The following is a 27470-nucleotide window of genomic DNA, read 5'->3' on the forward strand; positions in this document are numbered from 1 at the left end:
GCTAAAGGCAAGAGTGACATAGAATGCTACCATTGTGGCAAGAAGGGTCACATGAAAAGAGACTGCAGAGAATGGAAAGCAGAAAAAGGCAAAGAGAAAGCTGAAGACCATGGTGAGAAGAACAAGTGCTCAGTGAAGATTCAAGAATAAATGTGACAAACACTGTTGCAGAGGATGACAGTGTAGTGTCAGGAGACATCTACTTTTTGAAGAATACAATGGACTCAGCTCTTCTTACAGTATATGATGGAAATGCACTGAGTGACTGGATTATAGGCTCAGGGGCATCACTTCATGTGTCTCCAAACAAGGAGTGGTTTACTTCTTATGTGACCACTCAAGATCATGTTCGGCTAGGCAATGGGCAGACATGTGAGATCTTAGGTGTTGGAGATGTTCAATTGAAGTTTCAGAATGGCTCTTCTTTCACGCTGAAGAATGTGAGACATGTTCCCGCAATTACAAAGAGCTTGATCAGCACACGTTTACTTGATGATGCTGGCTACGTCACCACTTTTGGACAGAACATGTGGAAGATATCCAAGGGTTCTATGACAGTAACACATGGAGTAAAGTCTGGAGGACTTTACATGATTTATGTATCAAATGTCTCTACAAATGTAATCAATGTAACCGAGCAGCCGAACGTTTCTTTGTGGCATAGCCGGTTAGGACATATGTCCAAGAAGGGAATGGAAATCTTGTCTCGTTCTGGTTATTTGCCTGGCTTTTCATTTAATGATTTTGAATTCTGTGAACATTGTCTGTATGGTAAGCAAACACAGCAGCCACATAAGCATAGAAGCAATAGAAGAGATACACAGTTGGCACTTGTTTATAGTGATTTGTGTGGACCTATGCCTAACCTATCTCTAGGGGGAGCGTCTTAGTTTATGACATTTATAGATGATTACTCGAGGAAAGTATGGGTTTACTTTCTCAAGCACAAGGATGAAGCGTTTAGTGTTTTCAAAACGTTTGTGACACTTGTGGAGAATCAGAGTGGCAAGAAGCTTAAATGCTTACGCACTGACAATGGTGGAGAGTATGTTTCAAAGGCCTTTCAGGACTTTTGTGAGTCAAAAGGTATAAAACGTGAACTTACTGCTCCTTACAATCCTCCTCAAAATGGTGTTGCTGAGAGGATGAATAGGACCATACAAGAGAAAGTCAGAAGTATGTTGTCTAATGCACAGCTGCCAAATGGGTTTTGGGCTGAAGCTGTATCAACAGATGTTCATCTTGTAAATAGATCTCCTAGCAAGGTTTTGCAGAAGGATTCAGTGCCAGAGATGGTATGGTCAGGCAAGGTGCCCTCATACAAGCATCTCAGAGTCTTTTGCTGTGAGGCATATACTCACGTTGCAAAGGAGTTTAGGAACAAACTTGAGCCAAAGAGTAGAAAGTGCATCTTTCTAGGCTATGGTAATTCTGGTGAGATGGGGTACAGACTTTGGGATCGCGAATCCAGAAAGGTTGTCCGCAGCAATGATGTTCACTTTAATGAATCCAAATATCATTCTAAACCAGAGAGGGTTGAGGAGATTAGAAGAGTTGTCTTCCAAGAAGATGGACCTGCACGTGCAAGACAAAATGTAAGGGCTCAAGAGGAGCAAGGACAGGATAGAGTGGAACCACAGGTTGTGGCTGAGCCTGAGCCACCTATTGTGCGTAGATCTGGACGTGTCACGCGACCTCCTGATAGGTTTGTTCCATCTATGAACTATGTCATGTTGACTGATTGCAATGAGCCTTCATGTTACAAGGAAGCAATGCAAATGAAGGACTCCGAGAATTGGCAATTGGCCATGCAGTCAGAGATGACATCTCTGCATAAAAACCAGACATGGAAGCCAGTTAAATTACCACGGGGCAAAAAGGCTCTACCCTGTAAATGGGTTTACAGGTATAAGATCATCGCTCATGATAGTCAGCCAAAGTACAAAGCAAGGCTTGCTGCCAAGGGCTTTAAGCAAGAACAAGGCATTGACTTTGAGGAAGTCTTCTCTCCGGTGGTCAAGATGACTACATTGAGATGCTTTCTTGCATTGGTTGCCATATTAGATTTGGTGTTGCACCAAATGGATGTCAAGATAACGTTCTTGCATGGTGATTTAGATGTGGAAATTTACATGCAGCAACCAGAAGGGTTTGTTGAGAAAGGCAAGGAAGATTGGGTATGCCAGTTGTTAAAGAGTCCTTATGGCTTAAAACAATCACCGAGGGCATGGTACCATAAATTCCACAAGTTTATGCTTTCTCAAGGCTACAAACGTAGTGAGTTCGATCACTGTCTATATACAAAGAAGGCTAAGGATGGCAGTTGGCTGATCCTTATTTTGTATGTGGATGACATGCTGATTGCTGGCAAGAACTTGGAAGAAATTTCAGCTTTGAAGTCAAAGATGGCAAAATCGTTTGACATGAAAGACATGGGTGAGGCAAGTCATATACTTGGTATGCGCATTGAGAGAGACGGATCAAAGAAGTTGATTTGGTTATCTCAAACAGAGTATATTGACAAGGTTTTGCAACGTTTCAATATGGAGAAGGGAAAGGCACTGAGTGTTCCATTGCCACCATATGTGAAACTTAGCAAACAAGATTGTCCTGTGTCTGAGGAAGAAAAGGCTGAAATGGATAAGATTCCATATGCGTCTGCAGTGGGTAGTTTGATGTATGCAATGATTGCTACTCGCCCAGACATTGCATTTGCAGTGGGAATAGTAAGTCGATACATGTCAAACCCAGGCAAGAAACATTGGGAGGCAGTGAAAGGAATATTGAGATACATGAAAGCTACAAAGAGTATGCGTATATGCTATGGGAGTCAGGAGCTAAGTGTAAAGGGTTTTACAGACTCAGATTATGCAAGTGACTTAGACAACCGAAGGTCTACGTCAGGGTATGTCTTTACATTGGCTGGTGGAGCAGTATCATGGCGTTCTAGATTACAAGATTGTGTTACTCAGTCTACTACAGAGGCTGAATATGTTGCAGCATCAGAGGCATGCAAAGAATCAATTTGGCTTAATCGACTAGTAACAGATCTGGGAATCAAAGAAGAGATGCCTGTGTTATATTGTGATAGTCAAAGTGCTATACAATTGGCTCGCAATCCAGTTTATCACTCAAAGACAAAGCATGTGGATGTGAAGTATCATTTCATCAGGGAAATGCTCAAGGATAAGCAACTTCAGCTTGTCAAAGTTCACACCACAGAAAATCCTGCTGATCTACTTACAAAAGGACTTCCCTCAGAGAGCTTTGCGCATTTTCGCAAGCAGTTAGGTGTAGGGTAGTACATCACTTCTCTACATCTCTTGTATATTAGCTTGTATAGTAGCTTCTCTCACACTTAAAGTACCACATTGGACTTTAAGTGGGAGGTTGTTGGGGTATAAAGCCCAATGTGGTCGCCAAGGTAAGTGGGCGGGCCGCCAGGTATGTACACATATTCTTTTGTAAAAACCTAATAAGAACTCTCTATGCTCTACACATTACAGTAGAGCGAGTTCACCATATCGTCGTGCTCTTCTTCTCGCACTCTCTCTCTCGCGTCGCACTTCCGCTCGTACTCCTTCACATAGCTCTTAACCTGTGACAGGAAACTTGAAAATGAGCTCACAGCTGAAAATCACGTTTTTGCCTTCTCTATAAGTAGTAAACTGGCCTCAGAGTGCCAAGTGTCAATCATTTGTGCATTTTCCTGCTTTAGACCCTCGGGTCTAAAAATATCTCACCTGCAGCCTCTGTTGACTTGGCCACAGAGTAACAAAATGATCCCCATGTCAAACTGCACATAATGACGCGAAGACATTTTCAGGTCCCAAAATAGCAGTTCCCTAAATTTTAGGAGATGCTGCCATTGTATCTTTCTAGGTCATCCGACCCTCTTTGTACACTGCAGCCACACCCAGAACTGAAATGTAGCCTTTGTAGCAAAGGATTCCACTTTGGCTACTCAATGACCCCACTTTGGCTAACCATAGTCCTTGTCCAACCTTAGTGCTCTCTTGCCCTCAAGCCTGGACTCCCTCTGGGCAGTTCCACACTAGCTATGCAATGCAAGGCAATTAGATTTCCCGAGGGGTGTTTCCAAAAAGTGAAAGTAAATAGATAATAAGAAAGAAATCAACAAAAAGGATAGATAGTAGTCACATGCTGGTGACAGTAGGAGGATCCAACAACCGGGGGAGGGAACGTACGTCGTTTTTTAAAACGTTGTCGCAAGATAGGGGAGGGGACTGTTGCTGGCTAGAGGTGACCCAGAGCAAAACGCTAGTGTTTCAACAGGTTTTTATTTGCAAAGTTTCTCAGTGTCCTAAAGTCTAAAGTAAAGTTTTGGGTGAAAGCCAAAGTCTACCGCCCTACGGGCTAGTTTCATCACATTCTCCAGGATCCATCTTTCTTAAAAACCAACAACAATGGCAAACAGTAAGGTGATGCACTCGGTTGAATGAGAGCCTTCTCTAAAAATTCTTTCTCTTGGTTCATAATTTCCTCATTTTCGGCTCTGCTAACTCTACAAGGTGGCCGGTTCGGTGGCATACTGCCACGAATCAAATCAATGGTGCAATCTTCAGGACGCTGAGGAGGTAACTCTCCAGGTAATCCTTCAAAGAAACAATCAGCCTGAGCTTGCAAAAGGTCTTGCCGCTCCTTCTCGAGGTCGAACAAATTTGACATTTTCTTGTCATCTATCTCATGTAAGAAGATCGAGTAAACAAGTAGACTGGATTCCCATTAATTTGGAAATGGCCGAAGCCAATACAAGTGGGACGGACTCGCCCTTTAATTTTACATCAAGAACTATATCTCTACCCTTTCCATTCTTCAAAGTTGCTTTTCTTGCCCTGTAGTCGACCACCACATTGTTCTTATGGAACCAAGGGATTCTCAAAATGACATCATACCCCTCCAAGGGCATGATGTAAAAGTCTTCGTGCCCTAAGTACCCCTGACAATGCAACCGACGTTCGCCTATGACGCATGTAATGGTAACATCCCATCCTGGTGCCGCTAGAACTACCTCACTCTGTGGTCCCATTTCGTCCAAGTCGAGCCACCAATTCAATCGAAATGAAGTTGGTCTTGGTTCCTCCGTCGAAGAAGATGAGGGCTTCTTGATCTCGTACTTTGCCCCACGCTCTACAGAGCTCCGTACTTTCATCCATTTGTTCAAGGTCGGTCCCCACTACCAGTCCTACTTTTTTTTTTTCCTTTCTTTGCTCGTTCCTCCACTGCTTTGGAACTCTTTGGCTTGTCCTTCGATTGTTTTTTAGGTGCTTTATTCGGACACCTAGTAAATACATGCCCTTGTTCCCCACAACCTTAACATTTACCCTCTTTGAAGTATTTGGCACGTTGCTACACTGACAATCGAAAGCCTGAAGGCTTCTTTTTTTATTGCTTTCCCTTCCTCTTGTTACTGTTGTTCATTTCTTGTCCGGTTTGAATTGTGACCAATCTATTTGTAGGGTGTATAAGAGTGCCCCCGTGCATTGCAAACCCCTGCTTTGCGTGTCCGACCAATCGTTGCATGGACTCCGACTTTTATAGCAGACAATAATCCCATATCTCTTTAGGTAGACCACAGCAAAATCGCTCAATCTGTTGCTTGGAGGTGATTTCTTGAAAAAAGAGGCCGGTAGAAAAGTGTCCTAAAATCTCTGACAAAAAGTATCCATAGGGTCTTCCTTGGTCATCCTCAGATGATTCCAAGCTGTGATCACATCGAGCCATGAAGAAGTAAAAACTTGCTTGAATTGAAGCCGCTTCGTTGGTGCCTCCCTCTAGGAGCAAGGGTAGACCACCAGGTTTGTGCGTTTGTGCGTTCCCTTGGAGGTAAGATGCCGCCCTCCGGACATTGGAATGCTGTGGGTAGCGTCCTCTAGAGTAGGCTATGTCAAACTGTTGGATAAAAGCGAGGGCCTCGTGGGTATCCTTAAAGCCAGAAAAAGTATCGAACTTTATTGCCTACCCACCCTCCTTGAAATCCTTGGGCTTATTGCCCTTGTCCTTGAGAAAATCATACTGGTTGGCTCTGTAAATGTACTTCCTCTTGATTGAAAACATCGGCTCATCAAAATCCGAACTATCCAAGGAGGAAGAATCCTCATCCGAATAGTCAAAATACTTCCGAGAAATTCTGTGGGATCGGCTCTTCTTCGCCTCCTCCTTGCCTTTGCTGTCTTATGAGTCTCTCTCCTCTTCTTGCTCTTTCTATCCTCGTCACTGGATGCAGAGAAAGAACTATCCAAGCTGTCAGAAGAGGATGAGGATAAACTGGAAACACCCTCGAATCTTATACGTTTCTTTGCCTTCCTGGCGTTCTCAAAAGTAGACCTCCAACCCAAGTAGTCGGGATAGTCGGCTGCTCGACTCTATTTCCATAACTGCTTCTTGGTCTTCATGAGTCTGTTGACTCGCCGTTCTACTGCTTCTTCAAATTCATCGTCTGAGTATACCTACTAAGCGGATGTTCCTGGTGTAGTCCTCTTCAAAGCTGACTTCAAGGTGAACGGATGGAGGTGCACCATCTGGAATGCATCTTGCCAAGCGGATACTTGGCCAAAAATTTCGCATACTGGGGATCCTTGGAGTATTGAAGCATCTGTTGGGCACAAGCATCAACTTGCTGTTGACGCAGCATCTCCATTCTTTTGTACTCACTAGGTGGAGACAAGTCGTACTCTTCCGAATCTCCTGAAGGTAGACAATGTCCATTGGAATCTTCATTATTCTCTCCCGAACCAGAGTGGTCGGGTGCCACAGTGTCAAGCCACTGAAGAACGGAGCCAACCTACAGATCCTAGTCGAGGGGACTAAACCCTAAGTAAAGAAGCATAAGAAGCACAAGAAGTTTTACCAACTTGCAAAGACTTGCCGAGTGGCCTATTTTTGAAGAAGAGTGTCAACTTATAGGAGGTCCGATGGAGCCCAAGTGACAAAGGCATTAAAATAAGGTTGGACCTTCACACACAAAAAAAATAGCGTAAAAATTGATGATGTGCCTGCCAGTATGGAATCCCGTGTTTTACGCTGATGACGTGGCATGCCTGTATGGATTTCCGAATTTGCATTGACCTGATGACATGACAGTCTGTACGGATTTCCGCGAATTTCGTTGCTGACGTGGCAGTTGTACGGATTTCCTGCTTTTGCACTGGCAGCTTTTGGACCATATGTTTATTGCTTTTCATGTAACTGCTTTTGAGGGCAAGGGCCTTTATAAATGTGTGAAGGGCTCAGTCTCTGGCACTCTTCTGGGAGAAGATACAGAGCGTGAGTATTGGCATTGTACTGAGTTCAAGTAATATAAAGAAATACCGAAAGGGGCGCCAAGGTTTGTGGCCAATGCTCTCTAGGGTGGAACTTCGCCACTCCCCGTGTCGTCTATCTCTTTCTGTTCAGTTGTTATTTGAAGTGCTAAAAGTTTGTTCAGTCTGTTCTTTACCGTTGGCACGTGGTGCCCGTCTTGTGACACCCACCAACGCATCACACCCTTCCTGTGGCATGATATAACATTCTTCAATGTCCACACACGACTGGATATGCAGACGCAACTTTCCAATGATGGTAGTAACACACTCTGAGTGGCCAAAAAATACGAAACCTGCCTTTGTTGCATCTCTTCATCTTTGATGCCCAATCTGATAGGCAACTTTGGTGAGATAAAGTTTGCCTTAGCACCTAGATCAAAGACATTAAGCATTGTCTAATCCCTAACTTTACCCCACGCTCTACATAACTCACTGGCATCTGAGTTTGACCTATCGCCCACCATATCTGGCACTAAACCTGCCATGGGTTTGGGCTTCTTCCCTTTCTTATCCTCTAAGTCAATTGACCTCTTCCTCTATGGACAACCTGCAACAAAATGACCAAGCTGCTCACAAATAGAGCATTTATGCTCAGCCATTAAAGCCTTCTTCTCTTCGAGCGACTTGCGCACAAAAGGATTTTTCTTATGTTTCTTTGCTTGTCCTCCAGATGTCTTGGGTGAGTCCTTAGCTTTCTCTACTTTTTCTGACCCTTGAGACGCTTCAAGAGTCGCTTTTGCAAAGGACTTCTTTATTGAATTTTTCTTTGGCTGGCCCCCTTTCACGTTGCTCTGGAATCCACTGTCTTCTCCCTTCAACAAGGCATGACCAGTGTTGGCAACTTCCATAAGCTAAGTGTGGCAACTATGTTCTTTGTACAATTTATGAGCCCCTTAGGCAACCCACAACGATACTTCTCAATCTGCTGTATCAACGGCACGAACCTCTAGGAAGTTCCTCAAAGCAACGCTGTACAAAACTTCCGATTGTACTCTTCTAAGATTTTGTAAGTAGTCACATAGAGTTGGTGCCAATCTGTCATGACATCGATTTCAAACTCATTTGACAGCCATGCAGATGCAAACATTTGCTTGAAGTAAACCCATGTGGCGGGGGCCTGTCCTTGCATCAACAAGGCAACCCACAACAATACTTCTCAATCTGCTCTTATCAATGGCACAAACCTGTAGGAAGTTACTGAAAGCAACGCTTTACAAAACTTCCGATTATACTCTTCTAAGCTTTTGCAAGTAGCCGCATTGAGTTGGTGCCAATCTATCATGACATTGGCTTCAAACTCATTTGACAGCCATGCAAGATGCAAACATTTGCTTGAAGTAAACCCATGTGGCGGGTGCCTATCCTTGCATCAACAAGGCCGTCTACCATGAACGCGCATTTCCTTTCAACAGTGGCAGCTTTCCTATCTTGCAGGCCTTTGTAAAATTCCCCCCTGCATAAGCATGCATAAGCAGTATCAAACTGTTGGAGGAAAGTAAGCCTTCGTCTTGTCCTCAAATCCAATGAAAGTATCAAACTTCACAACTACACCACCTTCTTTGTATGGTTTTGGCTTTTGCAGCACTCCGAAATTATCATAGGGAAGTGCCTACAACGTGATACTATGGTAGAGATCATTTGTGCCCCTTGGCCGTTAACATTTTGGTTCCCTAGTGTCATTTGCCTGCTCGTTAGAAAAACTAGCCATACCAAAAGCGGCCTGTGGCAGCCCAAACTAGCCCTGATTACAAAGAAACCCTAGCTGTAATCCGATATTACCATACATGGGGTCCGGCATCATGCCTTGCATACCCCCAAAGATTGTTCCTAGCATGTACTGCTAATTTCAAGGCGCATAACCAGCCATGCTTTGAAACACAGATCCACCCCCGAAATACCTAGGATGTACCGTAGGTGGTGAAAAACTCAATGCATAGCCTGGAAAGTAGTTCCCTGTCCATTTAAACCAACATTTGGACTCTGGAAGGTGGCTAGCTGAGTTGGTAAAGCCTGTGGAATTCGCGTTCTAGCCACTTGTTCGTGGACAGAAAAAGTTTGCCTTAGAGCCCCAACAAACTCTACAACATGCGAATGCTCCCTGCCCTATTGGGACACATAAGGGACTTGGGCATGAGTCTCAACAGGCTCTACTAGCTGAGTAAGTTGGCTTGCCCGCTATGACATTGGTGGAGCTTGCAAAAATTCTATAGACCTGGGATTTTGCACCAACCGAGTAAACACATTCACACCAACAACCAACTATGTCCTAAACGCATCCTCGCCTAGTTGCCCAGTCATAAACCCATGAACTTGTGGAGCATTCACATCAATGAAAGATATAGACAGTGGTGGCCGTGAACTCTTGCCAACCTCAAACATCGGAGGCACAGCTAGTCTATCCTGTGAAGAGAAACCCTCTTCCCTGGTGTCACTCGTCATGTCAACCATAGTGTAATTCCAAGTTCTTGTGCTTTGTGTCTTTGCCAAAAACCAACCAAGGCTCACTTCTTGAGGAAATAGTGATTCTGTCCCGGCGACTGAACCATGCAACCGGCCAATAACCTCACTAAAGGGTGGTAGACTTTGGCTTTCACCTGATCTTTACACTGTTTGACTTTATGTCACAAAGGGACTTCACGAACAAACCTGAGACTTGAGTTCAACACTTGAAAAACAAATCATGACTTGGCAGCTAGAGTGCTCCCAAGTAGACAGTGACACAACGTTGTCCCCAAAGGTTAAACTCCTTTCAGTATTTCTTTATTGCAATTGAACTTTAGAGAAAACCTGTAAGCCTCTACGTGCTGTCCCACTTTTATTGGGCTGAAAATGGCCTACTCTAGCCCAATTTCATGACCATAACAACAATAGAAGGCTTCACATAAAAAATCCCCATGCACTAGGTGACATTCCACAACATTAGAGCACTTTGACAAACTTGGCGAGAAAAGTGCAATGGAAGTGATTTAGGGTGATAACTTAGGATGAGTGCTCAGTGCGTACGCAAGGTTTCTTTTATTTCATGAGAGATGTGCAATAGACTAGAGAAACGAGAGAAAGATACTGTGAGTGAAGGTTCGGATCTCAGAGAGAGAGAGAGAGAGAGAGAGAGAGAGATGAAATGAAATGAAATGATTTGTTATATTAACCTCTTCAAAAGGCCAAAATGTCACAAAATGATAACGTGGCATACCGAAATGGAAACTGACAAAGAATAAGTTGTACCAACCTATGGTACCCCCTTCGAAGGGGACAAAAGGGCAAAAATTGCGCAACACATGCTGACGTGGCTGAGCTGTACGGACGGCCCGCAAATCGTGTTGGCTGCTGACGTAGCACAGTACCGATTTCCAGGATTCGCGCTGGCTGCTAGGCAAGATGCTTTTGGGACTTGAAGGTTTTGAACTGATTGCTTTTGGGCCTCTACTTGGGACGCAGAGTTTGAGAGCACGGGTCCCTTAGGAGTTGTACTTTGCCATGATTAATATTAAAGAAATACCGAAAGGGGCGCCAAACCTTGGGGCTAATACCTCTGGGCACGGAACTACGCCAGGCCGTGTCGACTCTATCTATCTATTTATCTATCTAGATATCTAGATATATATATATATATATATATATATATATTAAAGTTCAGTGGTCTTGAAGTTTCTATTCGTGTGTTGCTATTGATTTCTCGCTTGGAGTGTCCAAGCCTATTATAGTGGTATCAGAGCTCAGAAAGATTCTTCTTCTACGAAGGATCCGATCCCTTTTGCAGCACACACATATTCTCGAGGAGAACACGACAAAAAAGTCGAGATTTTATCTATATGTGAAAGAATCTTCGTGCCCCGACCCTAGACTTATTAGCCACTACCACCCTTCGTACATCGCACATCGGTCGCGCTCCCGTCTTCATCGCTTTGTCTTATAGGGCATAAGCCATAAAGTACCCCAGATTACACATGGGTTCTCGCAGAGAATTTGACAGAGATAACACCTCTTTTTTTTCCCAGAAAAAGATCCTTCTATTAGTTAATGAAACTGCCCATAGGACTACAACCACCTCTTCAAGAGAGGGCTACAACAAACTGAAGGGGAGACTCTCCCAATGAAAAAACAGCATATGTACAATGAGGCTAAATCAAGAGATGGGAGGAGGGAACAGCCACACAGGTGGACGGTAATGCCATCTGAGCACACCCTGGACCATGGTGAAGAAAGGCCCAGGGCGCCAGAGTCGAAGGAAAGCCTCTCTACGCTCCCGCATGCGATCGGAGCTTCCCTGGAGTCTCTCAAACTGTCCTCTGAGAGTATGGACCAGCTCTAGCCAAAGATCCCGAACAGTCTCTGTTGGTGGTATAGGGCCAGCCTCGAAGATGCGGAAGCAGCGGGCCCGCCAGATGAACCAGAGTGTCTGCCGCAGATGAGCTCCCAACACCTCTCTCTCTCTCTCTCACTGCACCACTCCTGTGGAGTGAGCTTTGTAGCAGGCTGGAGTGGTCGACCCCCCTGTAACACTATCATCCTGCTGGTGGAGGACAGCTCAAACTGAAGCGCCGGGCCCGTGAGAGTGGACCAAGCAGCTGCCCCTCAAGTGTACTGCCGAGCTATGGAAAGAGCTGGCATCAGCCGAAGGACCCGGAGCCAAACCTGTTGTGCCAAAGGGCAATCCCAAAGACAATGGCGCTGACTCTCCACAGGATGGCCGCAAGCTGCGCATGCTGCCGAGAGACCACTATGTATAAGCAAGCTCCCAACTGTTGTAGCCCGATGTGCAACCAGCCACTGGAACAAAGTGACTCGCAGTGGCTCTCTCGAGTCCCACAACCTCGCCCAAAAAGCTGACAGGAACTCAGTTGTGAGACCCTCCTCCTGCCAATGAGGTGTTGCAGCAAGACAAGCCTCTCTCCGTGCTGCCAGTATGTGACGTCCCAGACGAATAGTGTACTGAAAGAAAGGGACACCTGGGTGGTCGGCTGAGGAGAAAGGATCCCCCAATGGACAACACTCCGAAGCCCACAGCCTCCGGTGGCCAGTCGCAAGAGCTGCTGGGTCAGGATCTATGACACAAATCCTCCAATATATGCCCACCACTCGGATCCTCTGAAAACAGCACTTTGCCACCCGTGGGGCCTCTATTGAAACTCGGTGTAGGCGTCCCTCACCCTGTAGCTCGAAAAACAAAGAGGGAACAATCTCTGAGCAAGCCCGAACTGCGATGAGAACCTCCAGTCGCGTGAAGGCCCCCATCCATATGGGCGCTGCTGACTCAAGAGGCGTGAGCCACTCAGCTGGTACTGCCTCTATGATGTCTTGATACATGCTCTGCACCCCTCTCATGCCCTGAAGAGGGATGCTCTGAAGCTCCTCTGACAAGCCTAAGAACTGTAGCCAATCACCTAAAGTGCGTGTTGGACCCTCTACCATGGGACCCCAGGAAACATGAGGCCTACTACCAACCAAGTGGCCTCTCTGAGTGCTGATCATGGGATTCCAAACAAGGGGCTGTCTCAGGCGCTCCTCTGTGCAAGTAGGTTGGTGCTGCTCCAAGCCTCTCCGTAGTGCTCCCACGATCGAAAAAGGCTCACAGCAAAACGGTCCTCTAGTCTCCTACTCAGGCCAACTCTGCACATCTCTATAAAAATCCATCTGGTGGAAGGTCTCCAAGGGCCTCCAGCCTGAGGCACTCTAGCTCCTCCCCTGGACAATCTTCCACGGCTCCTCCCTTGGAAGCAGTCCTCTAACAACAAACTTCCCTAGAAGGGCTGTGCTCTGCTGTGCTGGGTCTATGATCCCCAACCCCCATTAAGAACAAGGTAGAGTGATGACCTGCCAGGCCACTTTGGCCCGGGCTATCTGAGTGTCGCGTCCTGACCAAAGGGAGTTCCTGATCAGCCTCTCTACCTGGCTGATACAAGAACTCGAAAAGATCCAACAAGAAGTGATGTACCACATAGTAGCCAACAACACCTGGTTGGCCACTACAACTCTGTCTGCCAGAGAAAGTCGTGCGGAGCTCTAATGTAACAACTTCCTCCTAATGGACAGGAGGAGGGGAGCAATCTGCTGCTCGGGAGACAAGTTCAAGCCAACCTGACAGCCCAAGTATCGAACTGCAGTCCCTGGGGGAATCCATCTGAAACCCTCACCTGGCATCCAATCAGGCATAGGAATACTACCAACCAAGAAAGCCACGGTCTTTCTCCAATTGATTAGTGCGCCTCCTACACAACAAAAGGTCTCAAGAGCCTGCTCACACCTGTGAAGGTTGGCCCCCTAGCCATCCAAGTACAAGGCTGAGTCGTCTGCAAACTCAGCATCCAGTAGCTCATCTACCTGAATAGGGAGCGCTAAGCCGCATAAACCAATCTGCTGTGAAACCAAAAACCTACTCATCGCCTCAGCATAGGACAGAAAGAGGAAGGGGGCAAGAGGGCAGCCCTGTCTGACCGAACGTGTGAGCATGAAACGATCACCTCTACCTCCTTACGAAAGTACCTGACTATGTGCTCGTCTGTACAGAGCTGACACACCTCTGATCCAAGCATCTGAAAAGCCCATCTTGCGTAGAGTGCCCTCCCAAAACTCCCAATCAACTCTATCGTAGGCCTTCTCAAAATCGAGAAGAAGTATCACCAGATCCTCACCATGGAGCCATGCAAGGGCAAAAGCCTCCCAAAAAGTAAAGATGTTGTCAAGGATACTACGCTCCTTGACAAAACCTGTCTGCGTCCCATGTATAATGCTCTCTAGAAGTGGCTGAATCCTCAAACTCAGAGCCTTGGCAAGAATTTTGTAGGATGAGTTGAGGATGGTGATGGGCCGCCACTGTCGAATCTCATCCAAGGAGCCACCCTCCTTGGGGATGAGGTAAACCAGGCCCTCACTCATGCTGTCAGGCATCTCTCCTGTGTGTCGGATGTACGGATAAGCGTTGCACAGGTATAAGGCAAGCAAGTCCCAGTACTCCAAGAAAAAGCTGGGAGTCAAACCATCCTCACTCGGACAGCTACCATGGGGAAGTGCTCTAAGGGCCGCGTGTAGCTCCTCTAGCTGAAGAGGCAGCTCAAGCCTCTAACGCATCCTCTCAGTCACAAGACAAGGCATCTGTGCCCAAACCTGCTCTCTGCATGCATCATGACGCTCTGATTGAGGCTCTGCAGAGTCCAGACAGTAGATCACGATAAAAGTCAGTAGCAACTGCGCGTATGAACTCTGGCTCTGAAGCAATGGACCCATCGGGCCTCCTCAACTGGCTGACCTTCGCATGCGTATGCCAGGGTCCCACTGCCTCATAGAAAGCACATGTCACTCTGTCACCCACCTGGGTCCACTAAGCTGCCTGTCGATGGAAAGCAAACTCATGGCGCCTCTCCTCGAGTCCTCTGTGTTGGCGAGCTCCTAGAGAGCTTGCTGCAACTGCTCCTCCAACCAAGGACTGTCTGGATGGTGCTCCTGCATCCTCTGCAAGGAAGCAACGCCCAGTCAGAGACGTTGCACCTCCTCTCTCGTTGCAACCAGGCAAGCCGAAGACTCCTAGAGAAATAGCCGACTAAGCTGAGCAAGTCCAGAGGCCGCTCTGTTAGCAGGAGAGTCCTGCAAGTCTAAAGCCTGCTGTCCAAAGAGTCACCACTCGCTCTCTGGGCGCAAAATCCAGCAAGATCCTCTCTGGGACACGTAGCTTCATACTCCCCCTCCTCTGTCTATCTGTCACAGTGAGGATCATTGGTGCATGGTCCGAAAAAGAGGTCCCAGGCAGGATGCAAACTGACCCACCCAAGTCACAGAAGTGGTCACTAGCGTAGAAGCGATCTATCCGAGATAGATTCACTCCTCACTCTACAATCCGAACAAGAGAAAGCCAGGTGGCCTCACAAAGCTAGAATGCTGCCACACATCTGAAACCCGCAGAGTCATACATAACCTCTCCCAGGCTGCCAACTCAACTCCATGTACAATAGTATGGCTACCTCCAATCCTGTCAGAGGGATCCTCCAGCATGTTGAATTCACCCCTGATGCACCATTGCTCTGCCTGCGGCAAAGACTCAACAATCTGAGACCAAAACTCTGCACGTACATTCGCCACATTGGGCGCGTAGATGTTCGGGAAGCCTATGAGGCAACCCTGAACCTGCATAGTGATCCACTAAACCCTATCTGGCACAATAATCCCTCTGTCCACAATGGCCTGCTACAAAGAGTCTGCAATAGTCATACATACTCCACCCTAGATGCCTCCAGGTCCGAAAGCAACTGACCAAAACGTCTCATATCGTCCACGCAAAATCTAACCACACTGTCAAATGCAGCTCTCACAAAGATGATTCTCCTGTACCATAAGAATGTCAATCTCTCCACCCACAAGGCATCTCTGAAGCTCCTTACGCAGCCGACCCCTCTGACGCTAAAATTGAGCCCTCTTAATCCCTACACATTCCATGAGATGATCCTCATAGAGTCAATGAGAGAAAACAGATGTTGCCGCAGCAGCCAACCTCGCTATCTTTGAGGCCGGTTTGGCTGGCGAGTAATCCGCATCCGAATGACCTCTAGACAAGCGTGAAAGAAGTGAATGTCCCGCCCAGGCCCAAGCCAAGCGTGCAGCCCGAAGGGCTACATCCTCTGTCCAAGAATCCTCATGCACAAATACATAACAAGGAGGGCACTGAGTGTCAGCAAACCAACGCACCACAATGTGCCTGCAACCTGCTGCATCCGGAGGTGTCACACTGAACTTGGCCAGAGGCCAAAGCGTCTGCACCAGATCTGTCCCCCCTAAGTCCCCTGTGTGGTGTGAGAACTCAGTAGCCTGAGTTTGGTGTGGGCATCATCGGGGAGAGAGGAAGGGCGGGAGGCGAGGGTGGAGGTGGGGAAGGGGAAGGAAGTGGGAAAGGCGGAGCTGCAGCATCTGAGAAAGGAGAAGGCGGTGGTGGTGGAGGAGCTGAAGCGGGCGGCGCCTCCTCAGGCGGGTCCTGCTTAAGGGGGTTCAAAACGGTTCCCAGTCGAAACCCAATGCTGTTGAGCTGCAAAAGGTCGGCCATGAGGGGGAGGAGTGGGGCGAGCCCGCCCCTGTTGACCGCGGCCAAGCACCTGCTGCCAACCGTCAGTTGTCTGATCATTGATCTCTGTCGAGGTACCAGCCTGTGCGTCCTGTGTATCTGGCTTTTTGGCTTGCTCAGCCTTGGGAGGCTGCGCATGCGCTGTGGGTCGAGGTCTCTTGCGAGGACAGGCCTTTGCCAAATGACCCATCTGCCTGCAAATGAAACACTAGTTCGGGAGACCCGAATATTCAACTCTGTCTGATCCATCCCCCACTCACCCGAGGTAGCGGTACCACCTTGGGGAGGGAGTGTGTCACGAACAAGAACCCGCACAGTAGGTAAACCTACGGCCTTGGCCACAACTGAAGCTACAGTGCGCGGAGACTCCAGAACTGTCCCGAACATGGAACCAATCCTGGGGAGAAGAGGGAGGTACTCTCTCCTCAATCCTGGGAAACAGATTGAAATCGGCAAGTCTACCTCCTCCTCGAGCACATCTGTAGTAGGGTCAAAACCATGATGCCATCGTCGGAAGTAAGCTCGAGCTGCTCGGATGACAAGCGGGCTCATCGAAATCACCTTGGCTGTCATATCTGCAGACTCGAACTCTACCTGGTAGTACCTTCTCTCGAGGATATGGACATCTGTGATCTTGCCCACGTCGGAGAGAAGACGGGCATGTAGATCTCGAACCTCGCCCCGACTGGGCCGAGTGCCAATGATCTTACAGCTAACCGAAGTGGTTTGCAAGCGCTCCACTTCGGCCATCAAGCTCACTTGCTCTTCTGGCGAAAGAGCAAGTCGAAGGGTCGGCTCAACGGTGTCGGGTGAGGGGGCTTCTGTGGAGTCCCTCTGAGGTGGAGCAGAAGCCGCCATTCTATGTCTGTTGCTAAATAGAGGAGGGCGTTGGCGACGAGGTGCTCACAAGGAGGCTGAAATGCCAGCCTACACGCAAGCGGTGAAGCAAGACTTGAAGGCGATGAGGCGGGAGGTCGGGACAGGGGGGAGGAGCACACGGAGCGGAAGCGACGGGCAGGCAAGGCCGCCAAGGGGCAGGATGACAGGGGCGCAAGAGGCGGGCAGAGGAGGCAGTGGCGCTGAGGGGGGCTGCGTGCAGGGGCGGGCAGCAACAGCGCGCAAGGAGCAGGGGAGCGCGAGGGCCAAAGGGAGAGACGGGGGGGGGGGGGAGCGAACAGCAGCAGCGGGAAACCGAAGAAAAGAATGAAGATTTGGACAAATTCTTGGCGGAAAAAAATTGTCAGATCGGAGTACAAACGTCAACTGCAGGTTGACACGTGTGAAAAGATTGATCAAGTACTCCAAAGACCCAAGATTTGCGAAACACCTGAAGAATTACCTGATTGATGAGATTTACTCAAGATGGCAAGAGGCCATTGATTCTCCTCTCTAGTCAGAGGAAAACTGAAAAGTCAGACAAGTGTAGAAAAGCGAACTTGAAAAGAAGAACCACAAGACCACCAGAAGACAAGCCAGGGAATTCTTGTCAGATGCAGCAAAAGAGAATAAGGATTTTGCTCGGATCTAGTACTCCGCACACAAACACAAGGGACACTTTACTTCACTTGAAAGAACTGAACTGAACTGAAGAGAGACGACGAGAGAGAGAGAGAGAAGGGACGACACAGGGATGTCAGGTCCCAACCCTCAAGGGCCCCCTTGCTGAACTAAACTGAAAGAAAGAGAGACGACGAGAGAGAGAGAGAAAAGGGACGACACGGGGATGTCGGGTCCCAACCCTCAAGGGCCCCCTTGCTATGTTGCCAGAGCAAGTACTTTCTTTATTCTTACACAATGCTGTTACAATGACTAAATGCTGAGATGCTGATGCTAATGGGTATTGACACTACTGATGCTGGGTACTGAGGTACTGAAGAGGACTATGTCGAACACGATGATGTCGACGACGGGTACTGCGGGTTCTATGTCAAAGACGAGGTCTATGTCGAAGACGAGGTACTAAGGGTCTTTGTTGACGACGACGACGAAGTCGACGACGGTACTGTGTTGAAGACGGTGAAGTCGACAACGGGGTCTATGTCAAAGACGGTGATGTCGACAACGGGTACTGTTGGTCTATGTCGACGAATAATGACGAAGGTGTCGTCGTCAAGATAGGGATCTGCGATGACGATGGCGATGGTGTCGTCGTCAAGATAGGGACTTCGACGACGATGACGATGGCGACGACGACGATGGTGGCAACGAAGACGGCGACAAGGCTGAAAACTGAAAAGGCTGGGCTGTTTGCTGAAATCTAAAAATGCCAAGCTGATGTGGGTCTTCTTCTTCTTGAGAAAACGCTAGGGCTCCTGCTGAGGTGCTGCCTGCCTCCTGGGTGACTGTCTCCTTGTGTCCCTGCTTCTTCTGCTTCTATTGAGTGCCCAATGGGTTTCTTTTATAGATCTTTAGCAATTTTCCCTACCCACTTTTCCAACAAACTTACAAAAAGAATTCCAAGAGTCACTTTTAATCAAATGACTTATAAGAGGTGGTTCACACGGTAAAATGCCTGCATTATGAAATGATTGTTCTTGTGCAAGAGAGGTATGCAAGTGTGACCGGCATGGGCATGCACATCCTGCTAGAGGCTCACAAAGATGCCAGGCTCAGTCCTACGTTAAGACTCATGCTAGACTATGGCAGAAGCGTCTCCACGTGGCGCAAGTGAAGTGCGCACGTGACAATTCTAGAGCCGCCGAAGAGCATGGAAGAAAAGGAAAGACGAAAGCAGGACTGGTACCAAGCTTTGTGAGAACCGACCCTGATCAAATGGACAAAAGTACCAAGCTTTGCAAAGCATGGACAAAGTGCCAGACCAGGAAGCCCTTATCTTCTTTGATGGAGTAGCCAAGGCCAACTTCATTTCAACCGAATTGGCAGCTTCTTGGAATTACGCTCAAGGAAATGGGGCCACCCACCGAGAGTTGTTCTAGAGGCACTCGGACGGGATGTAGCCATTACACAGCATTGGCAAACTACGTTTGCATTGTCAAGGGCATTTAGGGCACGAGGACTTTTACATCATGCCTTTGGAATGATGTGACGTCCTCCGAGGAATCCCTTGGTTCCCCAAGAACAGTATCGTGGTCGATTACAGGGCAAGGAAGGCCATCTTGAAGAATGAAAAGGGCAAAGAGATTGTACTTGATGTAAAACTGAAAGGCGAGTCCGTCCCACTTAATGAAATCCAATTTTATTGTTTATTCGATTTTCTTGAAAGAACTAAATGATGTTCAAAGGACAAATATGTCTGACCTCGAAAAGGGACCACAAGAACTTCTACAAGCTCAGGTTGACTGTTTCCTTGAAGGCTTACCAAGTAAGTTACCGCCTCCACGTCCTGAAGACCATACGATTGATTTGATTCTGGGTAGTACACCACCGAACCAGCCACCTTACCGAGTTAGCCGAGCCCAAAATGAAGAAATAATGAACCACGCGAAAGAACTTGAAAAAGGTTTCATACAACCTAGCACTTCACCTTTCTATTCACCAATGTTGCTAGCACTAAAGAAAGATGGATCTTGGAGAATGTGCATTGACTATAGAGCTCTCAATAAAATCACCATCCAGAACAGATTCCGTATCCCAAGGATCGATGATATTCTCCACACACTTCAGGGGTCCTCTTGGTTCAGCACAATTAATCTGAAGAGTGGATATCATCAGATCCAAATTGCTCCTGGAGACGTTTACAAGACAGCTTTCAGGACGACTTTTGAGTTTGTATGAATATTGGTGATTCCATTTGGCCATACAAATGCTCCCGGCTACATTCAACCGCATGATAGATAGGATTTTTAGAGAGTACCGATTATTTGTGGGCACTTTCTTTGACGACATCAGCGTCTTCTCCAAGAGCGAGGCATAGCACAGACACCATCTGTTACAAGTTTTCCAGACATTGCGGCAACATAAACTGGTTGTAAATGCGAAAAGGAGCGAGTTTTTCTTAAGAGAGATACACTTCCTGGGACACATCGTCTCAATGGAAGGTGTAAAGATGGACCCGACCAAAGTTGAGACCTTTTGTGATTGGCCCGAATTGAAGAATGAAGTTTGAAGCTTTTTGGGCTTCTACTCCTATTATCGGCGGTTCATTCGAAAATTTGCAGAGATAGCTTCTCCTTTGCATGTGTTGATTCAAAAAGGGGTTCCTTTTACTTGGAGACCGTCAGAGATTGCAACCTTTCAAACTCTCAAGAAAAAATTGACAACCGGATCAGTATTGGCTTTACCAGACTTGCAAAAGCCCTTTGACGTTTATTGTGATGCATGTGGTCGCAATTTGGGAGCGAGCAGTCTTGATGCAAGAAGGCCATGTCATAGCTTATGAGAGCAGGATGTTTTTGCGACCTGAACGGGTTGTACTGACTTATAAGAAAGAGCTTTTGGCAGTTACCCATGCTCTTACTCAATGGCGACATTTTCTACTCAAAGTCGACTTTACCGTCTTCACGAACCATCAGAGTTTACACTACTTCTTGTCGCAAAAGCAGCTTTCGGAAAAGCAGATGAGGTGGGCTAACATTCTGTCATAGTTTCATTTCCAGATAGTCCATGTTCAAAGACAGAAGAATTAAGTGGCAGATGTCTAGAAAGCCTTCTGTTCTGGCTATTTCCGCGATACATCATCAAAGCTTATAATCACATCTTGATCATGCAAATCGTCATGCTTCTCATCTCGCTTATCATTATCGTCGTGCTTTGGAACAGATACGAAGTGGAAAGACAGTTGCAAGCTATTTCATATGGGATGGCTATTTGATACGGAAAACGATATTGTGTGTTACACAACCTTTAAGGGAAAAGGTTTTGACAAAGTGCCATTGTCCACTTTATTTTCCGGCCACCGCGGCATAGATACCACCTTGAAGGGTGTTGAGCATTACTTTTACTCGATGAGGCTCAAAAAGGATGTGGACGAGTTTGTTCACAGTTGCTTAGTATGCCAAAAGGTCGAGTTTGATAGGCATAAGGCACCAAGATTTCTACAGCCTTTACCTATACCCTCCCGTCCCTGGGAAAGCATTGCCATCGATAAACAGATGGGCAAGTTAAGATAGCCAATTCAGTGGTTTTGGATTTGTTGAAGTCTTATATTTTGAATCAGAAGACTCATTGGGAAAAGTCTTTGCCCTTGGTAGAGTTTGCCTACAACAACACAGTTCATTCTTTGACGGGGAAGGGACATTTGAGGTAATTGAGAATGACTAAAAAAGGTACAATTGATGAATAGTCACAGGGTTTGGGATACTTATTTGCTAAAGAGACCAGATTGAGCGGTTTTGTTGTGATTTGCCATAAGATTTGAGACTATTGTCTAACACAGAAGTCTGACTCCATTGAGAGACTTATGGGACAATTTGCAATGCATGCCGGCTCATTGACTTATCCTATGGACAGGATAGTATCCACCTCGACAGGGTCACTAAAAAGAATGAATCAGGGGAACTGGATGACAGCTCATCATAGGATTCTTGAGAATCAAATGGTAGCACATCCGAAGGTTCCGACGAACTAAGGGACCAGATGTAAGTTCATTAGAGGATTCCGGAGAAAGGGAATCACATGATAGTGCCTCTCAAGGTTCCAATGATTGAGACTGACGTGCCAATGGACAAGGGAAGCTAGCGAAGCTACCCAGAGGTGCCAAGACACAAGGAAACAAAGGAAAAAGGGAATCAGCTCATAGATCAAAGAATTCCCCTGACCCAGGATAAGATTTTTGAAGCAGATCAATATGAGCTAGATCTGGATACTGCTTTAGCCAAGGTGCACGAGGCTCTTGAGAAGTCTCAAGCATGGCATAATAAGGCAGCCCACAAGAATCGACGCGACTTGCAACTGAAGGAAGATGACTGGGTGCTCTTACGGTTTGAGAAGGCACGCCTAAGGAAACGAAAGGGAAAGGAGAGGCTTTTTCCAAAGTTAACAATGCAGTACTATGGCCCTTTAGAGATTCAAGAGAAGATCAATGATGTATCCTTCAGAGTGAAGTTGCCAAATACTTAAAAGATTCACAGTGCTTTTCATGTGAGTCTATTGAAACCTTTCAAGAGTGCGGAACAATCGACAGGGAGCTTGAGGAGCAACCTGAAATGGAAGATAGCCAGGAGATTCTCGTTCTGGAATAGATAAATGAACAGTAAAGTGAACGGCGGTTCCTACTTAGTCAAGAACTCTCTCGCATTAAATGCGAAGTAGGAGGAGGAGGAGGACCGACCTAGCAAATACTCCTTGGATACTGGAACTTTACCTTGAGGCTTTTGGTCTAGCTTTGACTATTCCAAGAGATCCCGTGGATCAGCAGGGTTGAATCTGGTGCGGACGGGACTGTATAAGAGGGGAGTCACTCCGCTCCTTTGTCATAGGTTACCCAGATGGAATAAAGTCACTAATTTTCCTTTGGATTTCACGGATATTGATGGGCTGACAGTATTCTGCTATATAACTTTATGAGAGAAGTACTTCGACATGGGAATTCCTGAAATGAGTCTAATATACGTGTGCTCTCTCATGTGCGTAGTATCTAAGTGGTGTTTGAAAGACGAATTGACTACAACATTACGCTCTTGAGATTCCATATGAGATGGATATGATAGCAATAAGAATTAGTCAATCCGACATTAGTGAGATCCGGTGTGGATCTAGATGCAATTGCTAAACACGTTGCTAATTTGAATGTGATGTGGATGTTCAGTGACTATCGTCTTTGTGCAAGTGTTGGATTGTGTGATCTTGAAGTAGATGCTTGGATCTGCTAGACTAAAGGCTAAAAACTGGAAACGCTAGGGCTTCTAAAACTAGATCTGTGAACTGACGGGGCTACGGGCTGATCTGCTATGGCCGATTGCTGATGACGGTGAGGAAGATGGGCTGAAATCTGAGAATGCTGGCTGACCTGCAAAACTGGGGCTGAATCTGAAAACATTGGGCTGATCCTCTCCTGCAGAGGGGACCTGCAAGCACTAGGGTGTTGCTGGTTGTGGAAAACGCTAGAGGGCTGAGGTGGTTGATGCAAAAACGCCAAGGTGCTTGATGGGACTGTGGCACTAAGTGCCCATGAGGTGCTTGTACTGCTAATTGATGATCTAATGGTGACCCCTAGGTTCACTTATATATTGTCTTGGGTCGAGCAACATGCCAGCAAGAGTCCCCGACTTCATAAATTGCCAAAATGTAAATTATTAATAAGTGAGTTACTAATAAGAGGTGCTTCGTATGCAGTACTACCTAGGCCAGACACTCTAATACTAGATGGGAGCACTCCCCAGTGCCTACACCTAGCAAACACTATCGGTGCTCTTGTGCAATCAAAGGGTATGCACCTAAGCTAAAGTATCTGGACATGCACGTCCTGCGTACAGGCTCACAAGGGTGCCAGAACACTTCCTAGGCTGTCCTAAACCCTGTCAGTAGGAGTTACAGCTTGTCCACATGCACATAGGGTTAGATGTGCACATGACACCAACATGCAAATTGGACTCAATATGGGATTATAAGAGAACCTCACAAAGACGGTTACAATATTATCAGCATACAAAAACATGAAATTGTGGATGCCTTAGAGAGATAGACAGTACATGACCCTTGAAAACAACACTCTATGAGATTACAATTGACGTCAAGAGGAGACTTGAAGTTAAGGTGGAGCTCTTAAGGTCGAAAACATTCTCTGATGCATTATTATTGTCAAGAGACCAATTTACTTCCTTAAAATGAGTGGTTCTGTTACAATATGAGAGTTTGGATTGGACTAACCAATGGAAACTCACTTTCTTCTGTAACTGAACAGCACGTTCGCTTTATATATAATTTGGTGGCTGCAATTTCAGCCTCATGTGGAGAGAAACGTGTACCAGAAATCAAGCTTACACAAAGGACACATATTCCTTAGGATAAACATTTCAAAGTTAAAAAAGACATAAAAGTACCTGATTCTTTCAGTGCTTGTTGCCTTGCAAGAGTCTGAGCATCCTTCGCACTCCCAACAATTTCTAGCTCGATGTTCTCATTAAATGCTTCCTTTTGAGCTGATATTTGTGTATAAAGAATATAAAGAGGTGTTGGAAGCAAATCTGCTAAATGATGTTGCTTCATACGCTTGGTGTGCAAAATTCCCAGTTGCTGTTGGACAGGCAAAGAAGCTTTCTTCAATGCTTTCAAATGAGAGGGAAGACTAGATAAAAATTTTCTCCGAGTAGCTATGCTCTCTAGCAGCATCTTCTTCCTGGCTTCCAGTAGCTCTTGCTGCTTGCACAGCTCTTTTCTCTACAAGAAGTGGGGAATTGCTATTAGAAAGTGAAGGCCAAGGAATTGCCTGTATACCATTGCAAATACAAGAGGACTCTAAGAGCAAGAACACAACCTGACAAGCAATAAATGTAAGGATAGCACACTTGCAACTTTTGACAGTTTCTTAGTGGAATTAAATACTCTGAACGTAAGCGAAAGCAGACGATTGGGTTGCGCAACAACAAGAAACACAGGTTGCATCTTTGAGCAGCTCTAAACAACAGCCAAAACCAACAATTAAATTCACGAACATCAAATAACAGGTTGCATCTTTGAGCCCCAGGAATTTCACTTTGTACGTGCAGAGGTTGCATCTAACAGGTACAAAACACACGTTGCATCTTTAAGCAGCTCTAAACAACAGTCAAAGCTAACAATTAAATTGCACAAATATCAAATAACAGGTTGCATCCTTGAGCCCCAAGGAATTTCACTTTGTACTCACAACTTTGCTATCCTCGGTTATCAATAAAGACAACCCAGGATGACACATTTCAAACATGTGCACATGCCAACAAAGTTCCAAACCTTAAGAATGAAAGAAAACACGATCACAAACAACCAGGAAATAAGTAGAACTAGTATATTATTTTATAGCACACAGAAGTTAGTATTGGTTAGTAATAGCAACGACCTTAGCAAAAAAAGCCACTGTCGTGGCATTTTCTGCAGGTCAACCACGACGTGAAGGGGACGCGAGCGGAGTCGCAGTCGTAGCGACGGCGGCGGACGGCAGTGAGAGAGAGAGAGAGAGAGAGAGAGAGAGAGAGAGAGAGAGAGAGAGAGAGAGAGAGAGAGAGAGAGGCCATTGCACGCACGCAGCGGCGCGAGAGCGAGAGGGACACTCCTCCTCTGCTGAGATGCAGTCGTCGCTGCCTTGCCTGCCATGAGAGTGAGAGAGAGAGAGAAAGAGAACGCGTGTTGGAGAAAGAGGGGGGAGGGGGGGAAGGGGGGATATTTTTTTGGGGGGCGGTTGCTTCCGCTTTTCCATTTTTGGAAAAAATAGAAAGTCTGCCCTTTTCAATTTGATAAATTGAAATGGCATTTTGTACTCAGCACTCCCTCAGCTTCTACAAAATTAAAAAAGCTCCATGATGTGGCTGCCCTATTATACTATGTCTTTGAGAGGCCAAATTGGCCTATAAGACAAAGCGAAGGTATAAAAGTAGCCATGTCTCCATTTCTCGTGAGGAAAAGAGAAATATTAAATAATGCACAATCTTGTTTTTGTAACGGGATGGGCACCACATGCCAACGGAAAGAATAGATTGAACAACTTTAAGCACTTCAAATAACATTAAACTGAGAGATGCACGACGCACGAGATGGGGAGTTCCACCCCAAGAGAGAGCACTGGCCCCAAACCTTGGCGCCCCTTCGGTATTTCTTTATATTGCATCAACAAGGTACAAATGGCTATGCTCTGCATCCCCAGCGGGTAGACTACAAGAGTGAGAGCACATGAGTCATTTGAAGGCCCTTGGCCTCTAAAAGTAGTTTACATAAAAAGAACTAAGCCCAAACACTTCTGGTCCAAAAGCATCTGTTGCACATAAATTTTGGAAATCCGTACAATCTGACATGTCAGCAACTGTCAACATAAAACGCGAAAATCCGTATAGTTTTCCACGTCATCAACACAAATGGCAGGCCTCCGTACCGTTGCTACATCATCAGGTCTTTACGCAAGTCTTCTGTGTGAGTGGGTTTTGCTTTATTTTATTTAGCTCTAAACACTTGAGTCTATCAGACAGGTTCCCATTAGTTGGTGGGAACTTCTTGTTCTTCTGCTCCTTCTTCTTAGGGTGTAGGCCCCTTGGCCGAGATCTTCAAGTCGGCTTAGGTCTTCAGTTGTCACAAACTAATGACGTGTCGTGGCCCTAGACAAGGGGGGGCAGCTGAGGACACACCCTCACACCCCGGCTGGCAGCAAACCCGCAGATAGGGCTGACGTGGCACACTGTACGGAAACCCGTGATTTGCGGCATGATCTCCGTTGGCAGGTGCTGACGTGGCTTGCCGTACGGACTCCCGCTTTTCACGCTGCCACTATATGAAATTTCAGCTTTTGCACAAGAGGATTCTACGCAATGTTTTTTTTTTAGAAGCTTTTGAGAGCTTGCTTTGTTTTAAGAGTTTTTAAAAACTGAAAGGTTTTGGGGCTCTACTTTTGGCATCCCTTGTAATCAATAAATAGATGGGCAAGGCTCCCACTCTCAGAGCATCTGGACGCAGAGTCTGCGAGTGAGACCCCTCCCACTCCCTTGTACTTTGAGCACAGATTAACACAAAAAGAAATACCGAAAGGGGCGCCAGTCTTTGGGGCCAATATCTCTAGGCACGGAACTCTGTCAGGCCGTGTCGAATCAATTGTGAACTGTGAACTGTTTTGAAGTGAATCTCTGTTGTGTCGCGGTAGAATCTTGACTTGGAGTGTCCAAGTTTGTTACATCAGTGGCTTGACACATCAGCAATGTGTGACATCCCCCCTTCTTGAAAGAAGAGTAATCGTCCGCGATTACAATATATTTGCCAAAAACCTCAACTTAGTTCAAAAATTTCCGAGGGACAATCAGTTTTATCATTCCAGATTAGAGCTCTCAATATCTTGGATCGTTGGCTTCCCAGAAAAATCTCATCCAATGAGGAATATATATGTTCATTCCAGATCGGAGCTCTTGATATTCCAAACCGCGCTAATCTGTAACGGGTGTCTTGATACACTAAAATTACACACCCAAAGCAATCTCATCCAATTAGGAATATTCAGTGGTTGACACATCACAATGCAACACAAA

The 27470-nt window shown here is 46.4% G+C and overlaps 1 protein-coding gene across 2 annotated transcripts in view; it reads right to left on the reverse strand.

The window, feature by feature from the left end:
- Nucleotides 1–27470, reverse strand: part of LOC147454751 (THO complex subunit 5A-like) — a 141321-nt gene that overhangs the window by 81294 nt on the left and 32557 nt on the right. For both annotated transcript variants that reach the window (XM_086516591.1, XM_086516590.1), the window contains one exon: nucleotides 24312–24648. In XM_086516591.1, coding sequence (XP_086372717.1) covers nucleotides 24312–24648 — 337 coding nt within the window. The remainder of the gene's footprint in view (nucleotides 1–24311; nucleotides 24649–27470) is intronic.

Source organism: Adiantum capillus-veneris, chromosome 7 (genome assembly GCF_014529385.1).
Source record: "Adiantum capillus-veneris isolate H3 chromosome 7, ASM1452938v2, whole genome shotgun sequence".
In the NCBI taxonomy this organism is placed as follows: Eukaryota; Viridiplantae; Streptophyta; class Polypodiopsida; order Polypodiales; family Pteridaceae; genus Adiantum; species Adiantum capillus-veneris.